The following is a 19502-nucleotide window of genomic DNA, read 5'->3' on the forward strand; positions in this document are numbered from 1 at the left end:
ACCCCCTGTGGAAGCGGCCGACGAGGGCAAGATATCGGCTCATCCCGTCGATGAGTATATTTCGGGCTGCATTTTCCCAGATTCTCAAGCCACTTCCCCAGGATCTTACCCCAGACGACAAGAAGCGAGTCCCGGAGATTTCCATCGGCGTCTGTGTCTGCCCCTGATTACAAAAGGTTTTGTCATACAGCTCGCCTGCATCACGTTACAAGTCACAACATACGCCGCAGATCTTTCGCCTGATGTTAACTCTCGCCCCCTTTTGCGCCCTGTTGGGCTTGGCGGCAACCTCATATGCCAACCCATTCGACAAACAAGACGCACTTACCGACTGCCTGGTCGGATCAGGCGTTCCAATCAATGCACCTGGTTCGGCCGATTGGAAGCTTGATTCTGCCCCTTTCAACCTGCGGCTCAACTACACCCCCGTCGCTATTGCTGTCCCAACAACAGCCAAGCACGTTCAAGATGCCGTTGCTTGTGCTGCCGAGCTTGGGATCAAAGCCAATGCCAAATGCGGCGGGCACAGTTATGCATCATTCGGTCTCGGTGGCGAAGATGGCCATCTCACGATTGAGATGGACCGAATGAACAAGGTTGTCCTGGACAACAGCACCGGCATTGCAACGGTCGAAGGTGGCTCAAGGTTGGGTCACGTTGCCTGGGAGCTCTACCAGCAGGGTAGGAGGGGCTTCAGCCACGGCACATGTCCAGGGTGAGTTGTGATTTCCATTACATTGAATTCAGTTGACAGAATAGTGGGGCTAACCAGAAAGATAGGGTCGGAGTGGGAGGTCATGCACTTCACGGTGGGTATGGTATCAGCTCCCACACCAAGGGTTTAGCTCTTGACTGGATAGTTGGGGCCACCGTTGTCCTCGCCAATTCGACAATTGTCAGTTGCTCCAAGACGGAGAATCCGGACTTGTTTTGGGCGATCCGTGGTGCAGGATCCTCCATGGGCGTTGTCACCGAGTTCAGATTCGACACCTTTGAGGTGCCTGAGAAGGTTACCTACTTCATTGCGCCAGTACAATGGCCAACAGAGGCCAGAGCTTTGGTTGGTGTCCGAGCCGTTCAGGAGTTTGCCAAGACTATGCCAATGGAGTTGAACATGCGTTTGTTCATCGCCAAGCGCTTCATCAACCTGGAGGGCCTGTATTATGGAGACAAGGCAGGCCTGCAAGCTGTTCTCGCACCTTTGCAAAAGATAACCAACGCAACACTCGCGGTGGCCACAACAGGTGGCTGGCTGGATCAAATCAAACACTTTGGCAACGGAGTCAACATTGATCAGGGGCACAATCTCGCGCAACATGAGACTTTCTACTCGACCAGTCTTTACACCAAGGCTTTGAGCGAAGAGAAGCTCGAGCAGTTCGTCAGCTACTGGTTCAAGCAGGCCAAGTCCAATCCTAGGGACTGGTATGTGCACATTGACTTGCACGGCGGTGAGAACTCAGCAGTCAGCTCTCAGGATGACGATTCAAGTGCCTATGCGCACCGAGATTATCTTTTGATGTACCTTCTGTATGACCGCATAGACAAGGGCACATATCCCGCCGACGGCCATACCATCATGAGCAACTTTGCCCGCAACATCACCGAGGGCCTGCCCAAAGAGGACTGGGGAATGTACATCAACTACCCTGACTCCAGGGGTCTTATGGACCAGGAAACAGCGCAGGTCAACTACTGGGGCAAGAATCTACCGAGACTTCAGGCAATCAAGAAGGCCGTTGATCCGAACGATGTCTTTCATTACCCCCAGGGTGTCTTGCCAACTACTGATACTAGAAGTCTCTGAGCGAGACCTGACATTGGTGGAAAGGACTAACGGTGTGAAGTCAGGGAGATACCCTTGTATATATGAGGAATGGGATAGACGAAAGATTCATTCAAATAAACTCGCAGTTTTCAATTCCAATGATATCAAAGCATCTGCTCCAAGCGCCTTACAAACTAGCAATCTCACATCATGTTTAGAACCAGCCAAACACCGAAGCTAATGAATGCGACCTTCACCAAGCTTCCTTCTAACCTTTCACTGCCGCTAGTCACTTCAGTCAAAGGCCCTCTAGGGCTTGCGACAGTCCTCACTGTTGTCTCATTTCCACCCACAAACGCCCTAGTCACATTCATCCTAGCAACCCACCCCTCCAAAAACCCCTTCACAGCCCAATACGCCGGCTTCTTCTGATAATTCTCCGTCCAAAGACACGCATCGCCCTTCCCTGGAAACGTCCCCGGCACCCAGCTATACCGATCCGTAAACTGCCACACCGTCACCCCGACACACCTCTCTACCTCGAGACACGCCCTCACTGCCACAACATAATCACTTGCCTGCTGCTCCACCGCCAGCTCACTCGCAGTTTCCACATCCTCTTGCGCCACATCCAGCTCCGTCCAGGCGACATCCACCCCCAGATCAGCAAACCTTTGCAGAGTCGCTATCAAACTCTCCACGCTCGGCGTCTGGCCAACTGTGAAGTGAGCCTGGAGTCCCACACCATCAATTTTAACACCTTTACTCTGAAGCGACTTGACCAGTTCAACAGCGGCGGTTTGCTTTTCTGGTGCGGTCTCAAGGTTGAAGTCGTTGTAGTAGAGCTTCGTCTCTGGGGGCGCTACCTCCCTTGCAACCTCAAAAGAATGAGCGATATACTCCTCCCCCAACACCTCGAAAAACACCGAGTTGCGAAATGTTCCGTTTTCGTTTAGCGCCTCATTGACGACATCCCAGGCGTAGCAGGCACTGCCAAAGTGGGAGATTACCGAGGTGATGTGTGTTGTGATCAACTGTCGTAACGTGTCTGGTGTCCATGATGTGGAGGAGACAAAGGGGGGGAGTTGGGAGTGCCAGGTCAGTGTGTGACAACGCAAGAGGTGGTTGTAGCTGTTGGCAAGGGAGGCGACTTGGTCAGAGGCGTTGAAGGAAAAGTCGCCTGGTTGGGGCTGGATGAGACCCCATTTTTGTGAGTTTTCTGGAGTGAGCTGGCCGAATTCGAGGGGGTTAGAGAGGATGTTTTGGTAGGTTGGGTCGGCGAAGTTATTGGTTTCGGTGGCAGTGCCAAAGTAGAGTTTTCCGGCGGAGAGGAAGAGGGAGTGTAGACCGGTGGAGGGGGGTTCGCGGTTGGATTGGGCGATTGTTGTTGTTGCCAAGAGGGTGGTGGTGGTCAGGAGGATGGATATTCGTGTCATGGTGATTATGGTGAGTGTTAATGACTCGCAAGCCGTTCGTGACTTCTGTTTTCAAATGTCAAAATGACAGCTTCTCTGTATTTTCACCTGTTTTACACTATCGCTAACAGTTAACTGTCGTGGACAACTCGAGGGGGGAGCCCGGTTCTTGTATGTGTGCCGCTTTTGATGGCAGAAGATCTGGGGTATTTTCATGCTTGATTCGGCCGATTTCCGGGTTTTTGATAAGTTTAATTCACCTTTTTGGTCACTCGTTTGATCTCCATCTAGGGCTGTGCTTACCTTGTCGGCACCAAGTGAGCGCTCAGGACAATGCTCAGGCCATCGACGTTTCAGACGAAGAAGCAGCCCCTGGAGTCACGCATTCGGCAATTCAATGCTTTGAAAACAATGCAACAGACCACAAAACTTCATATATCACTGTTCCAGCTCAGTAATCACCACCAAACCATTGGTTCACATGTGTGAGAGCTGTAGTTATGGCCTCCGAAAAGAAGAAGCAAAAGGGACTCTAACCATCTATACCGTTTTGGGGGCAAAATGGTTTCAGGTAACGAAGTCTCTTTCACTAGACTTTGCAGTACAGAAAAACATATTTATGCGTTGCGGCTGGTTTTTTCCTATTTTTTCTTCTTTCCTTTTCGTTATTAATGCTCCATTTGATTATTGGCAGTTCCAGATTTCCAGAGACTTTGCCATGATCTGATGATAACTGGTTACCCCTGAACCCCTTTTTACGCCTTATCAGCCCGCAGTCTGCAATCAAGGTACCATGGGCATCCATTGGCCAATGGACAATATCTTGCATCAACCACCACCAACTTCAGCTGCACTGTGTCGACTGTTAAAGATGTGCAGGTTCCCCGCTGCCAAGTTGGACTGTGCCACAGCTCGGTTCCATCCCCGTCCTTTCCACGGAAGTATCGCGCCATTCGATAATGGAAGAAAGGTGTGAGTAGCCGAGCGAACATGCATGCGGTTTGGGGGTCGGAGCTCAATCAGGACGATAAGGTGCTCTCGAATGTGGGCACCAGTTGGTGTGAGAAGCCGATTGGTGGGGAGGGGATAGATTGCGTACGAGATGCATGTGCTGTCGCGCAATCCGGACCAACGCCCGGACGCCTTGTCTTAAACCGGTGTGCGGATGTAACGACGGCAGGGCTAGCGCCCGGTGGGATTCTCACAAGGTCAACTCCGTTACCTGCCACATGAGCGAGGAAGTTTTATTCTAGAACTGCTGTTCACCTTCTTTCCCGCACCACCTCGCCTGTCGATCATCAACAGCACAGCAACAATGACCGAGGAAAAGGCAGCATCTCCAGCCCCCGAGGCGGCCACCAAGGCTCAATCACCGCCACCTGCCGCTGATTCGTCACCAGCCCCAGAACCAGCCCAGCCAGAGCCTGTCCATATTCAAGCTGACGATGAGGAGCCTGATGAGACTGATGTGGACTCGTCGTGGGGGGAGGTAGGATATCGGACCACCTCTGGTCACATTCTATTCCTTTTGCTGACAAGTCACAGGACGCCGTCTCCTCGACTGCTAGCATCTCTAGTTCCATCTTGGACTACAGAAAAGAGAACGGGCGCACTTATCACGCCTATAGAGACGGAAGTTAGTGGCAGCCAAGTCTTGTGACAGGTGGAGAACACTAGTGGTGATAGTGATACTAACACAGTGTAACAGAATACCTGATCCCCAATGATGAACAAGAAAACGAGCGTCTTGATTTTCAACACCATCTTTGGTATCTGACTCTCGATGGTCGGTTGGGATTCGCTCCTCCCGCTCATCCTGAAGCCAAATTTGCTGGTCGGGTTCTCGATGTTGGCACTGGTACAGGTATCTGGGCTATTGATTTTGGTGATGAGCATCCAGATGCTCATGTTATCGGCGTCGACCTCTCACCGATTCAACCGAGCTTGTAAGCGCCTCGGTTTCTTGCAATGGAGACAGAATTATAGGCAACTGCTGACATTGAGTTTCCACTACAGCACACCTCCCAATGTCCACTTTCAAATCGACGATCTGGAGGACGAATGGACCTTCTCACAGCCATTTGACTACATTCACGTTCGCGCCATGTCCGGTTCAATCAAGAACTGGTCTGTGTTTCTTGAAAGATGCATCGAGTATGAACCCACCCAAAATCTTTCTCAATTGCTTCTGACATGCGAAAATAGAAACTTGAAGCCTGGCGGTTGGCTCGAAGTTCAAGAACCGGGCAGACCCATTGCCGACGATGACACATTCCCCCCTGACTGTGCTCTCGCCAAAGCTACCGCTCTTTTTGCGGAAGGTCTCGCAGCAGCAGGCTCGCCGCTTCTTGACGTCTTCACTCTCAAGGACTTGTTCAACGGAGCCGGCTTTGTCAGCTACGATGAAAAGCGGGCTTATTGGCCCAGCAACCCTTGGCCCAAAGACAAGAAGCTCAAGGAGATCGCCATGTGGTCCAACACAAACCTCTCCGCCGGCGTTGAGGGTTTCTTGATGGCGGTGGCGACACGCTTCTTGGGCTGGAGTCTGCCAGAAGTCACTGTTCTTTCTGCTCAAGCAAGAGCTGATCTCAACGACAAAAGAATCCATGCCTATTGGCCAGTGTAAGTTTGCCTGATGGTGGCTGTTGATTTGGTTCAAAGCTAACAAGACTTTGCAGCATCTCTGCATTTGCGCAAAAGCCCGAGTGAAAAACACGAGGATGTTGCTTGCTTTTTGAATACCCATTATGTACCTAAATGCTACCATGTATCTAACGTCTATTAAGCATTACCATCGTGTCATTAGTCGTCGTTCCCAATTTTGAGTCCCGCCCCCAGTGCCTATCTTCCAGCAATTGAAATACCATGCCAGCTTTTCCAACCTTTGTTGTCTCAACCTATACAGCAGATATATGGCTCATAGTCCGACCCAACGCTGCCTCCTCCCGCTGTCCTTCAGTCTTGAGTGCTGCGGAAAACTTGCTAGCAGCACGAATCTTATCACCATAAGCAACAAAACACAATGGAACGGCTGCCAAAGCTGCACTGATACCAGCAAGCAATGCACAAGACTTGGCAATACCCAAAGCCTTGAGCATATCTTCGATAGCGAGTGGGAGGAGAGCACCAGCAACACTACGCGTGGTGCCCAATGCCGCCAGGGCAGAGGCAGAGTAGATACCATACGCATCCGCAACGTACTAATCTTAATGAGTAAAAAGTCCAGGATGCTTGTGAAAGTGAGTACTCACGTTGATCATTGCTACCCACATGATATTGTAAGCAATTCCATAAGGCACAGTTGCGATAAAGGGGACCGCCCAATGCACATCGGACCGAGCAGACAGTCCAATCCACAGGATTGAGATGACGAAAAACGGGCCTCCAATGCAGGCCAGAGGGAGGCGGAAGTACTCTGCTCTCTTCGTAGGGTGTTTGGCGCTGAGCCGAAGAGTAACTGGGTCGCACCACCAGCAGATGAAGCAGCCGATGATAGTTCCAAGACCAACTTAAGAGATGATAAGCTTTGCGCTAGGTAGGTACTGAAAACAGTAGTTGGGAGGAGCACTTACTAATCGTAAACAATAGCCCTGAAACACCAGGACTGAATCCGTACACGCCCACGAAAATAGCGTAATAGATCTGGACCATCCTGTGACCGGTTGTCAGTATAATTCGACGCATGAAGATCCAGCCGACGTACATGTAGAACACCGAGTAAATAAACCCGATGTAAAGAGATGTGAGAACCACCACCATCTCTCCACATAGCAACTCCAACGGGCGCAGCAAGGTTGTTTTCTACCCCTATTTGTCAGCCCCATTCCCCTTAATCCTCTTAGGGATACATGTCACAAACTCACCAAAGTGACAAAGACACTCTTCTGACTCAACTCCGCCGGCGCCACCCACCTCCTCCCATCCTCCCTCGGCTCCTCCTTATTCAACCTCTCCGCCTTCCTCTTCAAAATCTTGGCCGCCAACGTCTCAGGGATGGCCAACACTGAAGCCAGCGTGACTCCCGCAAAGATCAACGCGATCCTATTTCGTCGTCAGCCCCCCTCATCTCTTTTTACCCATAATTTCTGAAACTACTCACCAAAAAACCCACCTCCAACCCAAAATCCCTCCCACAAACCCCCCCAAAACTGGCGCCCCCAAAGGCCCCACAAACGTAGAAGCACTCCAAACCATCAACATCCTTCCCCGCTGTACCTCATCCCCAAAGCAATCAGCTATAACCCCCCCAAACACACTCAATGGCGGACTCCCAAAAGTCCCGCACAAGAACCTCATCAACAAAAAACTCCACCAACTCGGCGCAACAGACGCCCCCGCCGTGCTAGCCACAAACAATAAGAAACCCGTCACAAGAATAGGTTTCCTCCCGTAGGTTTCGGACAAGGGCGCAAAAATGATAGGCCCGAAGCAGAACCCCATCAGGTAGAGCGAAGCAGGGAGGACAGATTGGGGGCCGACGGGGACGTGAAATTCAGCAGATAGGAGGGGGAAGAGGTTGGCCGAGGCGATGGTGGAGCCCATTGTTGAATTGAGGCATGTGAGGGTAGCGCAGAGGAGCAGGATGGATTTCTTTTTCTGTTTATAGGGGAGGAGGTATGGTTAGAAGAGCAAAGGGGGAGAAGAGAAGGAGGAGGAGGGATGACGAACCATGGACCAGTTGTAGGGGTTCTCGGGGTCGTTAGGAGAGAACGACACAACAGCGTATTCTTGCTGGTCGGGTGGTGTTGGTGAGGAGGCGTTGTCGTCATGGTTGGATGCCAGCGAGATGGTATCATGAATGCTGGAACCGCTAGAGGAACTACTGCTGTTCACCACCGGAAAAGGTGTGACCTTTTCCTCCACCTCTGCTTTCTCCATCGTTGAAGCTGGGGCGTTTCAATATTAAAATAAAAACCAAAGCAAAGCAAGTTGAATTGCCCAAAACAAAAACACCTTAAAAAAAAAAAAGAAGTTACGGTTGCATATATGTAACAAGACACAAGCACAACTTGTAAAACGAGAGCACGAAATTAATAAAAAGTCAAGACCAAGAGTCGCCAACTTGCCTGAGGAGTGGGTGAGTGTCTGGAAACAAAAAGGAGACACCAACCTGTCCCTATTTAAAGCCATAGCACCATGCACTCCGCATTTTCATTCTCCAACCACCCGGGACGGAAGCTAAAAACCAAGGCCCATCAGTCTAGTCTCCTGGTTCTCCAGAAACACAATGCAGTGACTCGATTTTCCGGGACTCCCCCTGGCCTTCCTGTTCAAGCATGGAAGCAAAGCTGGTAAGCGGTCCCGGTTGCCCCTAGCCAGGAAGAAATTTCATTGCTATCACGGGACAATGTAGTATCGTAACGTCTGAGCACCGGAAACAAGCCGTCTCCTCTGCTGCTTGGTTCCGGTCCGATGACGGCTACACTCCCCGCCGGCCGGTGGTGCCCTTCCGCCGACCAGGGGCCATTAGCAGTCTGGGCGGTCGTGGGAGGTGGGGTCTTGAAGGAACCGCATCCCCGGAATCATCTAGCAGGAGGGAAGTTCCACAGGTTCAAGGTGAGATGATTCGTGGAACATGGGATGGGAACAAGGACTCGGGCAGACAGGGTGCGGTACCCCCAGAGATCAAAGATCGAGTCCAGCCACGAAACTCGAGACGGGTCTCGAGTCACTCCAACGTGTGTTGGCATCGGCGTTCCTGAGCTTGTGTACTCGCATGTTACTACGCTGCTAGCGAATTAAAAAAATGTTCTACGAATACGAACGTAGCGGTCACAGAGTTGAAGGAAGCCGCGGCATATGGGTCAACTTATCCGGAATTAGTCCTGTTGCTTTCCGTTAGTCATGACGATCATCCTGTGGGTTGGGTGACCATGGCCTCGAACTCGACCTTGGCGTTTTCTGGAACTCAATGCAAGTTTGGGACCTAGCGGCTGTTGAAACTGCCCAACCTCCAACGGTGATTGGTGTCTCGATCTGAGCCCACCAGGTGGATGATGTTCAAGGCTGAAGTTGATAAACAGCCCGATTTGGAAGGTTTTCAGTGTGCACTTACACCAGAAAAGTGGGTATCTCTGGTCCGAAGTAAACCATCTGAGGTCCATTGGCAGCGCGAGCTTCATCAAAGGATGAAAAGGTGCTGTGTTTGTTTGGTGTTGAGGTTGTAGGTAGACCCACGAGCCCTGGGTCTGTTGCGTCATCAGATCACAGGGGAGCTATTAGAGCCACAACGAAGGAGCGGTGAAAGATGTATGGATGGGGCGAATTTTGATGCTTGATGATGTCCTTCTTCAATCTTCTCAGGACCTTGAGGCTAGAAACTCGTAGCAGAGTCAGCGGAGAGTTCACAGTGAGAAACGCACAATATTTCCCCAGTCATGTGCAGAACCAGCCAAGTTTGCCATATTGCAGATAAATCCCCGGCAGGCTGTTCCTCTTTGCGCTTCCGATTGGCCCCAACTCTGCGCAAATGGTCACCTGCCATCCTGATATCACCCAATATTCGGCGTAAACCTGGCTGGCCGACCGGCATGCCATCGGAGGGGCACCAAGCGTGCTGCTCTCGAACTCCGATATCGTTCCGCTTCAACGCTTTAGCCATCAGAGAACCTCTTCGATGTTCCGTATCTTCAAGGGCGTATCACTGGGTTCGACAGACCGCCAGTTGCGTGAGCGATGACATTACACCAATGCCCCGCCAAACTGTCTCGATCAATCCAGGCCACCCTTCCAGAACTCCAGTCCAAGGCTCCTGTGCAGCAAATGAACAGTCATGACTCATGGGAGGTGCCAAAAATGCAAGGTAAATAGAATCTGTATGTCTTGTTCCTAAACGGGTTAAATAATCCGACCACCAAACCGTCACCCTCCATCTCACTCAACTCCCTCAAACGCCAAACCCAGCCAGGTATCATATGCAAAAAGACCACGACACCGCTATTATATAGTTGCGATGCGTTCCCACGTTGCTGCCACAGCCATAAAACCCCAAAACGCAGTCATCTTCTGACTCCGTGATTGCGCCTTTGTATATCGACCACAGCCAAGATAGAGGGGTGAAAAACACGGTTGAAAGGGGTATCTCATCAAAGTCGGAAACCATGCAGAGCTATGAAACAATAGAAAGAAGTCGGTTGTAGAGCCTCAAAACGAGGTTGATCAGTAGAGCGACAATGCCGACCACGGCATAAATCTGGAGGAACTCAAACTTGTAACGAGTGCGAACCTCGGTCTCGAGAAAGCCTTCCTGGTTCTTGTTGGCAGCGGTGGGCGGGCTCGCAGGGAAACGACCAGTGGAGATGTACTGCTCCATCAGAGCATCCTTCTCATACCACCGCTCCCGGAGCCACACATCGAACTTTTCGGCGCTGTCCAGGGGAATATCTGCAATACGGAATCGACGCCAGTAGAGGTTGACTGACTTTGGAGGTTGACCGCGGAAGTAGGTACCTGAGAGAGTGAAAAGCTGCTCGCCGAACTTCCCACGACTATGACAAAGTGACCTGTCAGAGACACATCACACTCTCCACATAAGGGCAATGGAAACTTACGGTACACCTTCGTATGCCACAGTGCAATCGTATACATACTCCACAGTGCCCTTGAGTTCGTTCAGGCAAAAGAAACTACCAGTGCTTCTCGGGAGAAGCATGTGCTCCGGGTCCTTGACTCCAATCTTCTCGGCCCACTTCGCAGACTTGTTCCGTCCATTTTGCGATGCATTTGTGCCTTCGGGGAAGAGCAGGAGCCACATTGGGTTTAGGTATTTCGTGCCATCGGGGGTCGTGTTGTATGTTTTGAGCTTGCCGAGACGGTGGGCCAGGCGTGGCTGGTCAACAGCCATCTTCCGGGACATAAAGATGAAGCCATAGAAAACCATGCCAAGTCCTGCGATAGGAATGTATTTGAGTGATTCCTTCAAGATGATGTAGACATAGCCATGCATCTGAGGGCTATTGGCGTACCCGATCCACCACAGATATAGCCAGTCAGTGTAGATCTGTGCGTTGCGGTTAGTCAGTCTGGCAACAGCGCAACAGGAAAAAACACTCTACCTGATGGTTGGCAATCATCACCATGCGCTCTGGAAACGAAAACTCAACCCTACCATCCTTCGTTTTCTTGATCTGATCTGCCACCGAGGCATCCCCGCTTATGCGTATCGTGGTGGGGCCCCACCAGTTTGTGGAAGTTGTGATCAGCAGCCCAAAAGACTGTTTCGTCAAAGCCATATAGGAGTAGTAGATATCGTGGTCGACGTAGTACAGCGGCGAGCCGATCAGTTGTGTAAGATGGATACTGCAAAGACCTTAGTTAACGAGCTGGAAGAAGGAGATGAAGTGACGAGACCTACGCAATACAGCCAGCCATAAAATAGACGAAGAATGAGAAGCCTCTCAAGAACTGGACCAATTTTCCGTGCTTTTCCTTTCCAGACGGATGGGCTGGAGCAACGGCCGAGGCCGCCGCTTTGGTATTAACCGTCATTGCTAGATCCCGCGACGGCGGGTGAGTTACAACAATGTGTTGGACTTGTCGGCGGGTGCGGAGTGCAGAGAGGAGCGCTGAGATGGCAGTGTTCTCGAAGCTATTTTATGGGTGAGGCTTGTGCGAGGCAGCAACAGGTGCGAAGGTTTATGATCGTGGGAGGGTAATCGTAAAGGCAAGGTTGACGGCAAGGCGGGCGGTTGATAAGGGATACGAGGGAGCTGATGCGGGAGACAGTTAGGTCAGGCTGGCGAGCTGTCGAAGCCACCGTTGTTGTTGGGCTAATAAGGTGGTTAGTCGTAGCTCATGAGGCGCGGCCGGATGCAGTGCGTGCGGCGTGAAGGTTTCCCGAGACTCCGACCCAACTGGCTGACATGGAAGTCTACCTGTCAAACAGCTTTTCGCACAGTTGGGCTTGAAGACATCGTCAAAGGGCCGAGGTGTTGAGATCGGAGCACACGGGATTCCCCGTCCTTGATGAAACATTGCAACTCCATTCCAGGTGCCTATCCGAGGCTGCCGCAGGTGTCGTCATGTGTGCACATGCGCATCCCACCTCGTTTGTGGCTCTGAATTCCGTCCAGGCTCCAGCAGCTTGGATGCAGTCGCCCTGCCAGCCCACAACCAGCAACCTACACTAGGCGAGCTGGGCACCTGCCTGCGGGTGGAAGATCAGTAAATGCCGGCTCCGACCCGAGGAGACAGAAGCTTGGTTGGAGCTAGGACCAACGGCCAAGCCGCCAGCGGGGCCACCGGCAATTCTGACGTTTTCCATTGGTTGAAGACAGTGTGGTCCCGTAGTATCCTTATCGATACGGATAACGATGTCATCCTCCCGGTCCAAGTGCTCCCCAAAGAACCGAAGTTCTTCATGGACCCTGAGTGCATGAACGAGTGCTCAAAGCCGCCGACATACATCCACTAGCTTTGGCCATTCCCTCTGTCGACTCTAAACTCGTCTTCGGGTAACAAGATTTCCCAAAGCCACAGCGCAGCTGGTTAGTCGGCCAGTCGAACATGTCACCATGTCGAGGTTGTGTTGCCCTGCTCAAGCCTTCGCTTTGCTGAACACAACCAGCAAGGTGACCAATATCGCCCGATGCAGACTTAAACTTGCAGCCCAACCATGGCGGGCCTTTTCCGTCTCAACAAACCGGAGGCAGATTCTTGACGTCTCAACCTTGAGTAATCGCATTGTCCCTCACTACCAGCAAACGAAGACGGCGTCGCTCCTCGCCTTGCACTGGCCGGAGCCACCACGCAACATCCTTCTCATGCCCAAGTTACACGCTCCTCACGTTACCGTCTCGGCCGTCGAATTCGCAAAGCACATCCACAACAATTACCCCGGGCTCAACCTCGTCTTCGAGAGCCATATTGCTCACACCATACACAAAGACTTGCCATTCCCCATATATTCGGCCGCTCCTGCTGATACTACAGCACTGTATGCTGACAAAATCGACCTGGTTACCACTATGGGTGGTGACGGCACCATCCTACGCGCCGCAAGTCTCTTTTCAAGCCACTTCGGTGTGCCACCAATCCTGGCTTTCAGTATGGGCACCCTTGGGTTTCTCGGCGAGTGGAAGTTTGATGAATACAAACGAGCTTTTCGAGAATGCTATATGAGCGGTTGCAGCGTCTCAACCGAAGATCTTGGGGATCCTCATACCCGAACAGCTACCACCAGGGCCATCGATGGTCTGCCAGACCCCGAGGGCTGGGATAGTGTACGGGGGAATGGAAAATGCATGGGCTTGAACCGTACCTCCAAGATCCTCCTCCGAAACCGACTACGAGTCGGCATCTACGACAGCGAAGGCCGCAACATCAACGAACACATACTACCTACATCCACAGCTGAACCATCCTTGGGTCTCGAGGGCGAACCAGTCTTTACTGCGCAGTCTTCCACGGCTGGTGCAGCAGGAGGTAGGGGCGGCAACTCACCATATTTGCACGCTATCAACGAAGTCTCGATCGATCGTGGATCGCATCCTCATCTCGCCATCATTGATATATTTGTCAACGGCCATTTCCTTACCGAAGCTGTAGCAGACGGTATTCTTATTAGCACCCCTACAGGATCGACAGCATACTCTCTCTCGGCCGGCGGCTCGATTGTTCATCCCCTTGTGAAATCCCTTCTTATCACACCTATTAGCCCGCGAAGCTTGAGTTTCCGCCCTTTGGTCTTGCCACTGCATACCAAAGTGGTGTTGAGACTCAGCAAGCGGAACCGAGGCAGAGAGTTGCCGGTCTCGATCGATGGGAAACGGCGTCTAGGGGTGACGATTGGCATGGAGGTCCGAGTGGAAGGGGAGAAGCTGGAGAGAACCGAGGATGGGTGGAAGGGTGGTGTTCCTTGCGTGATTAGAGCATCGAACAAAAACGACTCGGAAGGGTTCGGAGAGGACGATGACTCATGGGTTGGAGGGTTGAATGGGCTGTTGAAGTTCAATTATCCTTTCGGCTCAGGCTCCTAGCCTTGTTGGAAGGAGCTTAACATTTCGAGGATTGTACGTGTGTATGTTGTACGACAAAAGCGAGCATGTCATTTGGGTAGGGATAGGGATGGCGAGCGGTATACGGGACCGGGTCGGCGCGCTTTGTATTGTCATTTCCTTTGCATTTATGGGCTTTGCATGGCATTTGATATGAACACTTTTGATACCCTTCAATGATAATATCTCTACTGTCTACACTCCTTTTTTCTCCTGCACTGGTCCCCATCATTTTCCACACATACCTAGCTCCTCAAAAGAAGCTGATCACCCAAGTTCCCCAAAAAAATATAAGGACCAACAAAAGAAATCGTCGCCTGCAGGATTCGAACCTACGCTCCCGAGGGAACGCCCTATGCAGCTGTGTGGATAGAATCCATACTTAGCAGGGGCGCGCGTTAACCACTCCGCCAAAGCGACTTGTTTTCTTGTTGAATGATAAGTCAATCTATGAATTCATGAAGGATGGTCCACAGCTGGGGTGGACACCGTCAACGTGGCTGCGTGTAAGTTGTGGTAATGGACAAACAGCCGAAGCGATTGGTAGGGACAATGTCACCAAATTGTTTGGCAGGCACCCCGCCCCGGATTATCGCCATTTGGATCCGGAGACTCGCTCCAAGACGAAAAGGCGAGCTTAGTCCAAGTGCGAGGTCGTCAGGTTAGGCGTACGGCACAGCGCCGAATGGTTGGCTTGCCGTTGCATTGGTCATCGCCGGCCGAATTTACCTCCGTCCATCTCCGGCCATGCCCGCCAGGGGTCCTAACTTATAAGCTGCATCTGCCGCGTTCACGAGATGATGCAGAATAGCACTTCAACTGGCAGACAAAAACAAACTTAAATTCTTCCTTCAAAATGGCACCCCCCATAACCCTCAACCGTAACTTCCCCCCCACCCCTAACCACGTCTGGTCCCCCTTCGTCAATAAACTCGAGCTCCGCCTCCGCCTCTCCTCCATCCCCTACACCACTGCCTCTGGCTCCCTACCCCAATCCCCCAACAGGAAAATACCCTACATATCCTACCAGCCCTCCCCAAACCACACCCCCGAACTCCTAGGCGACTCAACCCTTATCACTAAGCGGCTCATATCCGACCACCTCCTCCCCGACCTCAACTCTGCCCTTTCCCCGGCAGAAAAAGCCCTTGACCTGTCCATTAGAGCACTACTGGAAGATAAACTCCAGTTCTTCAACACCCGCGAGCAATGGGTCGACAACTACTACCCCATGAGAGAAGGAATTCTCGGTCAGGGAGGAGCGGGTCTGCCATGGGTGATGCAATGGCTTATAGGGGGGAAGATTTACAAGGATATCATCCGGACGCTCTATGGGCAGGGGACAGGGAGGTACTCTTCTGACGAGGTGAGGATGTTGAAGGAGGAGGTGTGGGAAGCTATAAATGCTTTTGTTGTGGAGGGGAGGAATAAAACTCTAGCCCGGAGGAGGGGGAAAGGGGATAATGGTGACGATAAGCCGTTTTGGGTCTTGGGAGGGGAGGGGCCCACGGAAGCGGATTGCACTTTGTATGGCATGGTTGCGGGGAGGTTGATGTGTAGCAGGTGAGTTTCGCTCCGTGTCATTGAACTGGATAGATATGGCTGACGGCAATATGCAGCGCTGCTCCTGAGACGGGGAGGTTGGTGAGGGGTTATCCCACGTTGGTGGAGTACGCGATGAGGATTCATGATCGATACTTTGAGGAGTATGATCTTTGGGAGGAGGAAATCTAGGTTTGCCAGATACAATGAGGGTAAAAGGTGAATATATGGTAATGGAGTTGGAAAAAGAAACAAAAGCGGATGCCCAATAACAGGATTGAACTGTTGACCTTCGCATTACTTGGTACTGTTTCCAGTATTAGTACGACGCTCTAACCAGCTGAGCTAATCGGGCTACTGATTTGAGATGTTTTCTTCGAGGGAAATAGCGCACATGAGCAATACTCGACATAGGAGCCGCATACAACGCATAGAATACGTTTTCGTTAGGGTTGCCAACACACATGACCGTCTCATGTAACTTGGGATGCAAATAAACATACAGATTTCGTCTTGCAGTGACCCTCCTATAGGTCTGCATCAAGAGCAATAACGTTGGCCGAGACAAATCCCGTAACAAACAACCGCGCCTTGCTCTTGCCGAGAGAGATGAGGACAGCAGCACTTGCGCTCCTGATCTTGCTGCTGTCATCCTCAAAGATCACCCTTGTCTCCCAGTGCTGCGCCTTCACACCTGCTGAAGGCTTGGTATAGAAGACTTTGACAGGGTCCTTGCCAGCTGGGTCTCTGGAAGTCTCGGCGAGAGTGGCAGCCTTTGAGATGCCTGGCAACAAGAAACCACTGCGGTCATCCGAGGGGCCTGTGGCAAGAGGGTCCTTGAAGTAGCTGGGGTTGTCCACAACAGAGTCAACCTCGAGCGTGTCCAAAATGGTAATGTTGTAGTTTGAGCTACCCTTGGGTGGGAGCTGAGCAATGTGAAGGGTGCCGCTAGCTGCTTGTGCGATCAAGATCTCGTCTTCGGTCCGGCCGTGGCCAAGACCGTTGTTGTTGTGAACTCCGGCGAGGGCTACACTGGCACTTAGACCAGCGTCTGATGTCTTGACTGGGCTCAAGGAATCGAGCTTGATATGCACAGTATCTGTCCACTTGGCTCCGTAATAGACATCCTCCAACATGCGCATGATGCTATGGCCGGTGTAGTAATGATCGTTCGTGGCATAGACAGAAGTCGGGCTGGTGGCATAGACATCATTTGGCGTCCGGATCAGAGGGTGCCAAACAGACCGGATATGTCTGATCGTGTTCGTGCCGATCTTGTGGTGGAAGAGTTCGATTTGGGACCTTGCCTTTGCCTCTTCGCCTTCCGCGGTAGGGGTGGGGTCAGGAAGGTGGTTGATGGCAAAAATGTAGACGGCCTGACCAGTGGGCAATTCGGGGTCATCGATTACATCAATGCCGTGGGTGATGAAAGCACCGTCAAAGTTTTCGAACTTGAGCCGTCGTGATTCAAGACCCTACATAAGGACGGTCAGTTGTGTTGTGACAAGTTGTGTGAGGTTGGAGCTCACCTTGGGATCAATCACATGGATGGAACCTCTGCTCTCTGCGGCCAGCTTGGGATTATCCAAGTTTCCAAGCGGGGGAAACCACTGAAACCGCGTACTAGGATCATCTTCGCAGGCTGTGAAGAGGAGACCGCTCGGAACATGATGGTGAAGATCCTCGCAATGCGTTGTGTCAGGAATAGAGGTCACTTGCTGCGTGGTGCCTATGTCACCCGCAGGATAGCTTCGGAAAACGCCCAGAACAGTCACTGCACGTTGAATCAGAGGGCCTAGGGCGTAGAACTGGTAAGCGAGCAGAGCCGCAATGATAGAGTATACCACCGACCTCATTGTGCCGGATTGTCAAGAAACATGAGGTTGAAGGAGAGAAAGAGACCTTTCTTCCAAGCGATTCTTGATGTTGGGCACGTCCAGTACTTCTGGCGTCATTCCACTGCCTCGGCATCATCCATGTCCACGCGGGGTAGGTCACCGAACATCTTTGTTGGCGACTCGGGGAACCATTTCCGGATCTTGACGAATTAAGATCGCCATTGTCCGTTTACTTCAACGAGGGACCCAAAGTCAACAAACTGGAAGGCGAATCGTGGCACCTGGAAGCGAGACCCGGACTCCTCGATTGCGGGGTAGTGGAACAAGATGATGGATGATGGCTTATGCAGAATGTTAGCGCACGGGTATGCAGTGAATATCTGTAGTGTACGGTTAGACTCCAACGACATGTGTGTGCCTCACAAAGGTCATTCAATACAAGACTTGGTATTCCAGAATCGTGATGATTAGGCAAATGCCTTCCTTTTTTTGTTCAATCCTTTGGAATACCACCAATACTCGGAGCTTATGGATCAGTCAGGGACAATATGTGGTGGCCTAAGGATCCCTGTACTCACCCTTCCACCCACCGAAGCTGCCCCACCTCAGAGGCTTGGTCTTGGCAGTCGCCCCGCGTTGGTTGCCTGACATTCATTCACCACCATATCAGTTCCTCTGTTGGTGGTTCGCAGGAAAACAAATGGAACATCTCTATCAGCATCGCCTCACGGATACGCCGCCAGTTCTCCTTCCTACTTGAGCTCGATCTTCACGCTACATGGCAGACAGACTTTCTGACACCAAGGCCCCCTCGGGGATAACAGCCTCGCGTCTTTTGGACCAACTCGAGTCGCCCCTGTTTGGCAAGCTACCTGCCGAGTTGCGAGCTGTCATCTATACCGAGATCTTTGGCGGTCAACGCATCCATCTGAATTTCACAACTCACCCCATTCGCGCTGACAGGGTTGGTCTCAGGAAGCGCTGGCGCCACGCCATCTGTGAGCAGCCAGTTGCTGGCCCCTTCAGCGAGGTTACATCACGCCAGCATCACTGCTTTCTTGCCAGTCGCCGACGAGTGCTGGATATCAACCTTCTCTTCACTTGCCAGCGAGTGTAAGTCTTTGCTGTACAAACTCTGGGTCAGGTAAGCTAAACTGCATGTAGATTTGAAGAAGGGATTCCCATACTGTATCAGTTCAATACCTTTCACATCGTCAACATTGGCACCGAGAGGCTTCCCTCAGATGATCTGCGGAGCCTTCAAGTAAAAATACCCAAGAATTGGGGGCTCATCAGATCCTTGGAGTTCAAATGGGAAGTGAACATCTTTGATCGGAACCACCCCAGGTTTGTTCCGCATCATTGGGGGCGTGATGGCTACGAAGCATTCTGGGATGGTCTCGCCGATATGCCGTTGCTGTCTCAGCTGCGTATTTCCATCATCATGCCGCAAATACTCATGCTCGCATCGCCTGAGGAGCTTCGAAAGCTTTATTTTGAGCCTATAACGCGCCTCAAGCATTTACGGATATGTGAAGTGATCCTACCGAGATCGTACAGCTCGCATTTTGGCATGAGCCCGGAGGATCAGCGCCTTCCTATTGATGGAGATGGCGATTACCGTATCAGCTGGGCCACTGTTGATGATGGACGTCCACTGGCTGCTGCAGCTGCCAACCCTGCGTCCATTCAACTCCTGCGAACAGCTACTTCCCACACACTGTCAGCGCCTCCAGGCTGGTCATGAGGATTCATCTCGGGTTTATTTGAACGGAAACTGCCGAGACCACTTCAAGACTATATATGCACAGGGGTTCCCGGTGGACACTCCATAATCCAATCACTATCTGCTTGGGCAAACCATGATGCATCCATCATGGACTGATGTGCAAACTTCGGTGGCTCAGCCGCAACGACCCAGTCTTAGTGGAGGGTTGGAAGGAAT

The 19502-nt window shown here is 51.7% G+C and overlaps 10 protein-coding genes and 2 non-coding genes across 12 annotated transcripts; 7 read left to right on the forward strand and 5 right to left on the reverse strand.

Annotated features, from left to right (window-relative positions):
* Positions 1-242: 242 nt before the first annotated feature.
* On the forward strand, positions 243-1807 carry QC764_204280 (uncharacterized protein; the record flags this gene model as incomplete). The annotated part of the gene is made up of 2 exons (XM_062944127.1): positions 243-715; positions 781-1807. The coding sequence occupies 2 exons, from the start codon at positions 243-245 to the stop codon at positions 1805-1807; spliced, it is 1500 nt and encodes a 499-aa protein (XP_062802921.1).
* A 164-nt stretch (positions 1808-1971) lies between these two features.
* On the reverse strand, positions 1972-3204 carry QC764_204290 (uncharacterized protein; the record flags this gene model as incomplete). Its single annotated transcript, XM_062944128.1, has 1 exon — positions 1972-3204. One exon carries the CDS (start codon positions 3202-3204, stop codon positions 1972-1974), a length of 1233 nt encoding a protein of 410 aa, XP_062802922.1.
* A 1147-nt stretch (positions 3205-4351) lies between these two features.
* Positions 4352-5963, forward strand: QC764_204300 (uncharacterized protein). Its single transcript, XM_062944129.1, has 5 exons — positions 4352-4672; positions 4729-4819; positions 4892-5129; positions 5200-5805; positions 5862-5963. The coding sequence occupies exons 1-5, from the start codon at positions 4499-4501 to the stop codon at positions 5890-5892; spliced, it is 1140 nt and encodes a 379-aa protein (XP_062802923.1). The 5' UTR covers positions 4352-4498; the 3' UTR covers positions 5893-5963.
* Positions 5964-6080: 117 nt separating this feature from the next.
* Positions 6081-8061, reverse strand: QC764_204310 (uncharacterized protein; the record flags this gene model as incomplete). The annotated part of the gene is made up of 7 exons (XM_062944130.1): positions 6081-6383; positions 6435-6691; positions 6756-6835; positions 6887-6984; positions 7047-7224; positions 7283-7779; positions 7852-8061. 7 exons carry the CDS (start codon positions 8059-8061, stop codon positions 6081-6083), a joined length of 1623 nt encoding a protein of 540 aa, XP_062802924.1.
* Positions 8062-8808: 747 nt separating this feature from the next.
* Positions 8809-9383, reverse strand: QC764_0034920 (uncharacterized protein; the record flags this gene model as incomplete). Its single annotated transcript, XM_062940230.1, has 3 exons — positions 8809-8910; positions 8945-8991; positions 9239-9383. The coding sequence occupies 3 exons, from the start codon at positions 9381-9383 to the stop codon at positions 8809-8811; spliced, it is 294 nt and encodes a 97-aa protein (XP_062802925.1).
* A 908-nt stretch (positions 9384-10291) lies between these two features.
* QC764_204320 (uncharacterized protein) lies at positions 10292-12390 on the reverse strand (the record flags this gene model as incomplete). Its single annotated transcript, XM_062944131.1, has 4 exons — positions 11537-12390; positions 11238-11481; positions 10734-11182; positions 10292-10670 (listed from the first exon to the last, which is right to left on the reverse strand). The coding sequence occupies exons 1-4, from the start codon at positions 11668-11670 to the stop codon at positions 10292-10294; spliced, it is 1206 nt and encodes a 401-aa protein (XP_062802926.1). The 5' UTR covers positions 11671-12390.
* A 305-nt stretch (positions 12391-12695) lies between these two features.
* Positions 12696-14159, forward strand: POS5 (NADH kinase pos5; the record flags this gene model as incomplete). The annotated part of the gene is made up of 1 exon (XM_062944132.1): positions 12696-14159. The coding sequence occupies one exon, from the start codon at positions 12696-12698 to the stop codon at positions 14157-14159; it is 1464 nt and encodes a 487-aa protein (XP_062802927.1).
* A 329-nt stretch (positions 14160-14488) lies between these two features.
* On the forward strand, positions 14489-14597 carry QC764_0034950. Its single transcript has one exon. It is a non-coding gene; the product is annotated as a tRNA-Ser (tRNA).
* Positions 14598-14944: 347 nt separating this feature from the next.
* Positions 14945-16034, forward strand: QC764_204340 (uncharacterized protein). The gene is made up of 2 exons (XM_062944133.1): positions 14945-15740; positions 15797-16034. The coding sequence occupies exons 1-2, from the start codon at positions 15034-15036 to the stop codon at positions 15909-15911; spliced, it is 822 nt and encodes a 273-aa protein (XP_062802928.1). The 5' UTR covers positions 14945-15033; the 3' UTR covers positions 15912-16034.
* QC764_204350 (uncharacterized protein) lies at positions 15264-18069 on the reverse strand. The gene is made up of 2 exons (XM_062944134.1): positions 17249-18069; positions 15264-17194 (listed from the first exon to the last, which is right to left on the reverse strand). Exons 1-2 carry the CDS (start codon positions 17573-17575, stop codon positions 16247-16249), a joined length of 1275 nt encoding a protein of 424 aa, XP_062802929.1. The 5' UTR covers positions 17576-18069; the 3' UTR covers positions 15264-16246.
* Positions 15982-16074, forward strand: QC764_0034980. The gene has a single exon. It is a non-coding gene; the product is annotated as a tRNA-Ile (tRNA).
* Positions 18028-19304, forward strand: QC764_204360 (uncharacterized protein; the record flags this gene model as incomplete). The annotated part of the gene is made up of 2 exons (XM_062944135.1): positions 18028-18670; positions 18722-19304. Exons 1-2 carry the CDS (start codon positions 18336-18338, stop codon positions 19302-19304), a joined length of 918 nt encoding a protein of 305 aa, XP_062802930.1. The 5' UTR covers positions 18028-18335.
* Between the last annotated feature and the right edge of the window lie 198 nt (positions 19305-19502).

The sequence above is a fragment of the Podospora pseudoanserina genome, chromosome 2 (genome assembly GCF_035222485.1).
Source record: "Podospora pseudoanserina strain CBS 124.78 chromosome 2, whole genome shotgun sequence".
In the NCBI taxonomy this organism is placed as follows: domain Eukaryota; kingdom Fungi; phylum Ascomycota; class Sordariomycetes; order Sordariales; family Podosporaceae; genus Podospora; species Podospora pseudoanserina.

Excerpts from the sequence above, each read along its gene's own strand:
- QC764_204300 (XM_062944129.1), top strand. The coding sequence starts at position 4,499 with ATGACCGAGGAAAAGGCAGCATCTCCAGCCCCCGAGGCGGCCACCAAG. Across the intron at positions 4,673-4,728 it reads TGGACTCGTCGTGGGGGGAG|GACGCCGTCTCCTCGACTGC; the intron begins GTAGGATATCGG and ends GACAAGTCACAG. Across the intron at positions 4,820-4,891 it reads TCACGCCTATAGAGACGGAA|AATACCTGATCCCCAATGAT; the intron begins GTTAGTGGCAGC and ends ACAGTGTAACAG.
- QC764_204350 (XM_062944134.1), bottom strand. The coding sequence starts at position 17,575 with ATGAGGTCGGTGGTATACTCTATCATTGCGGCTCTGCTCGCTTACCAG. Across the intron at positions 17,195-17,248 it reads TCCATGTGATTGATCCCAAG|GGTCTTGAATCACGACGGCT; the intron begins GTGAGCTCCAAC and ends GTCCTTATGTAG.
- QC764_204340 (XM_062944133.1), top strand. The coding sequence starts at position 15,034 with ATGGCACCCCCCATAACCCTCAACCGTAACTTCCCCCCCACCCCTAAC. Across the intron at positions 15,741-15,796 it reads GGGAGGTTGATGTGTAGCAG|CGCTGCTCCTGAGACGGGGA; the intron begins GTGAGTTTCGCT and ends GGCAATATGCAG.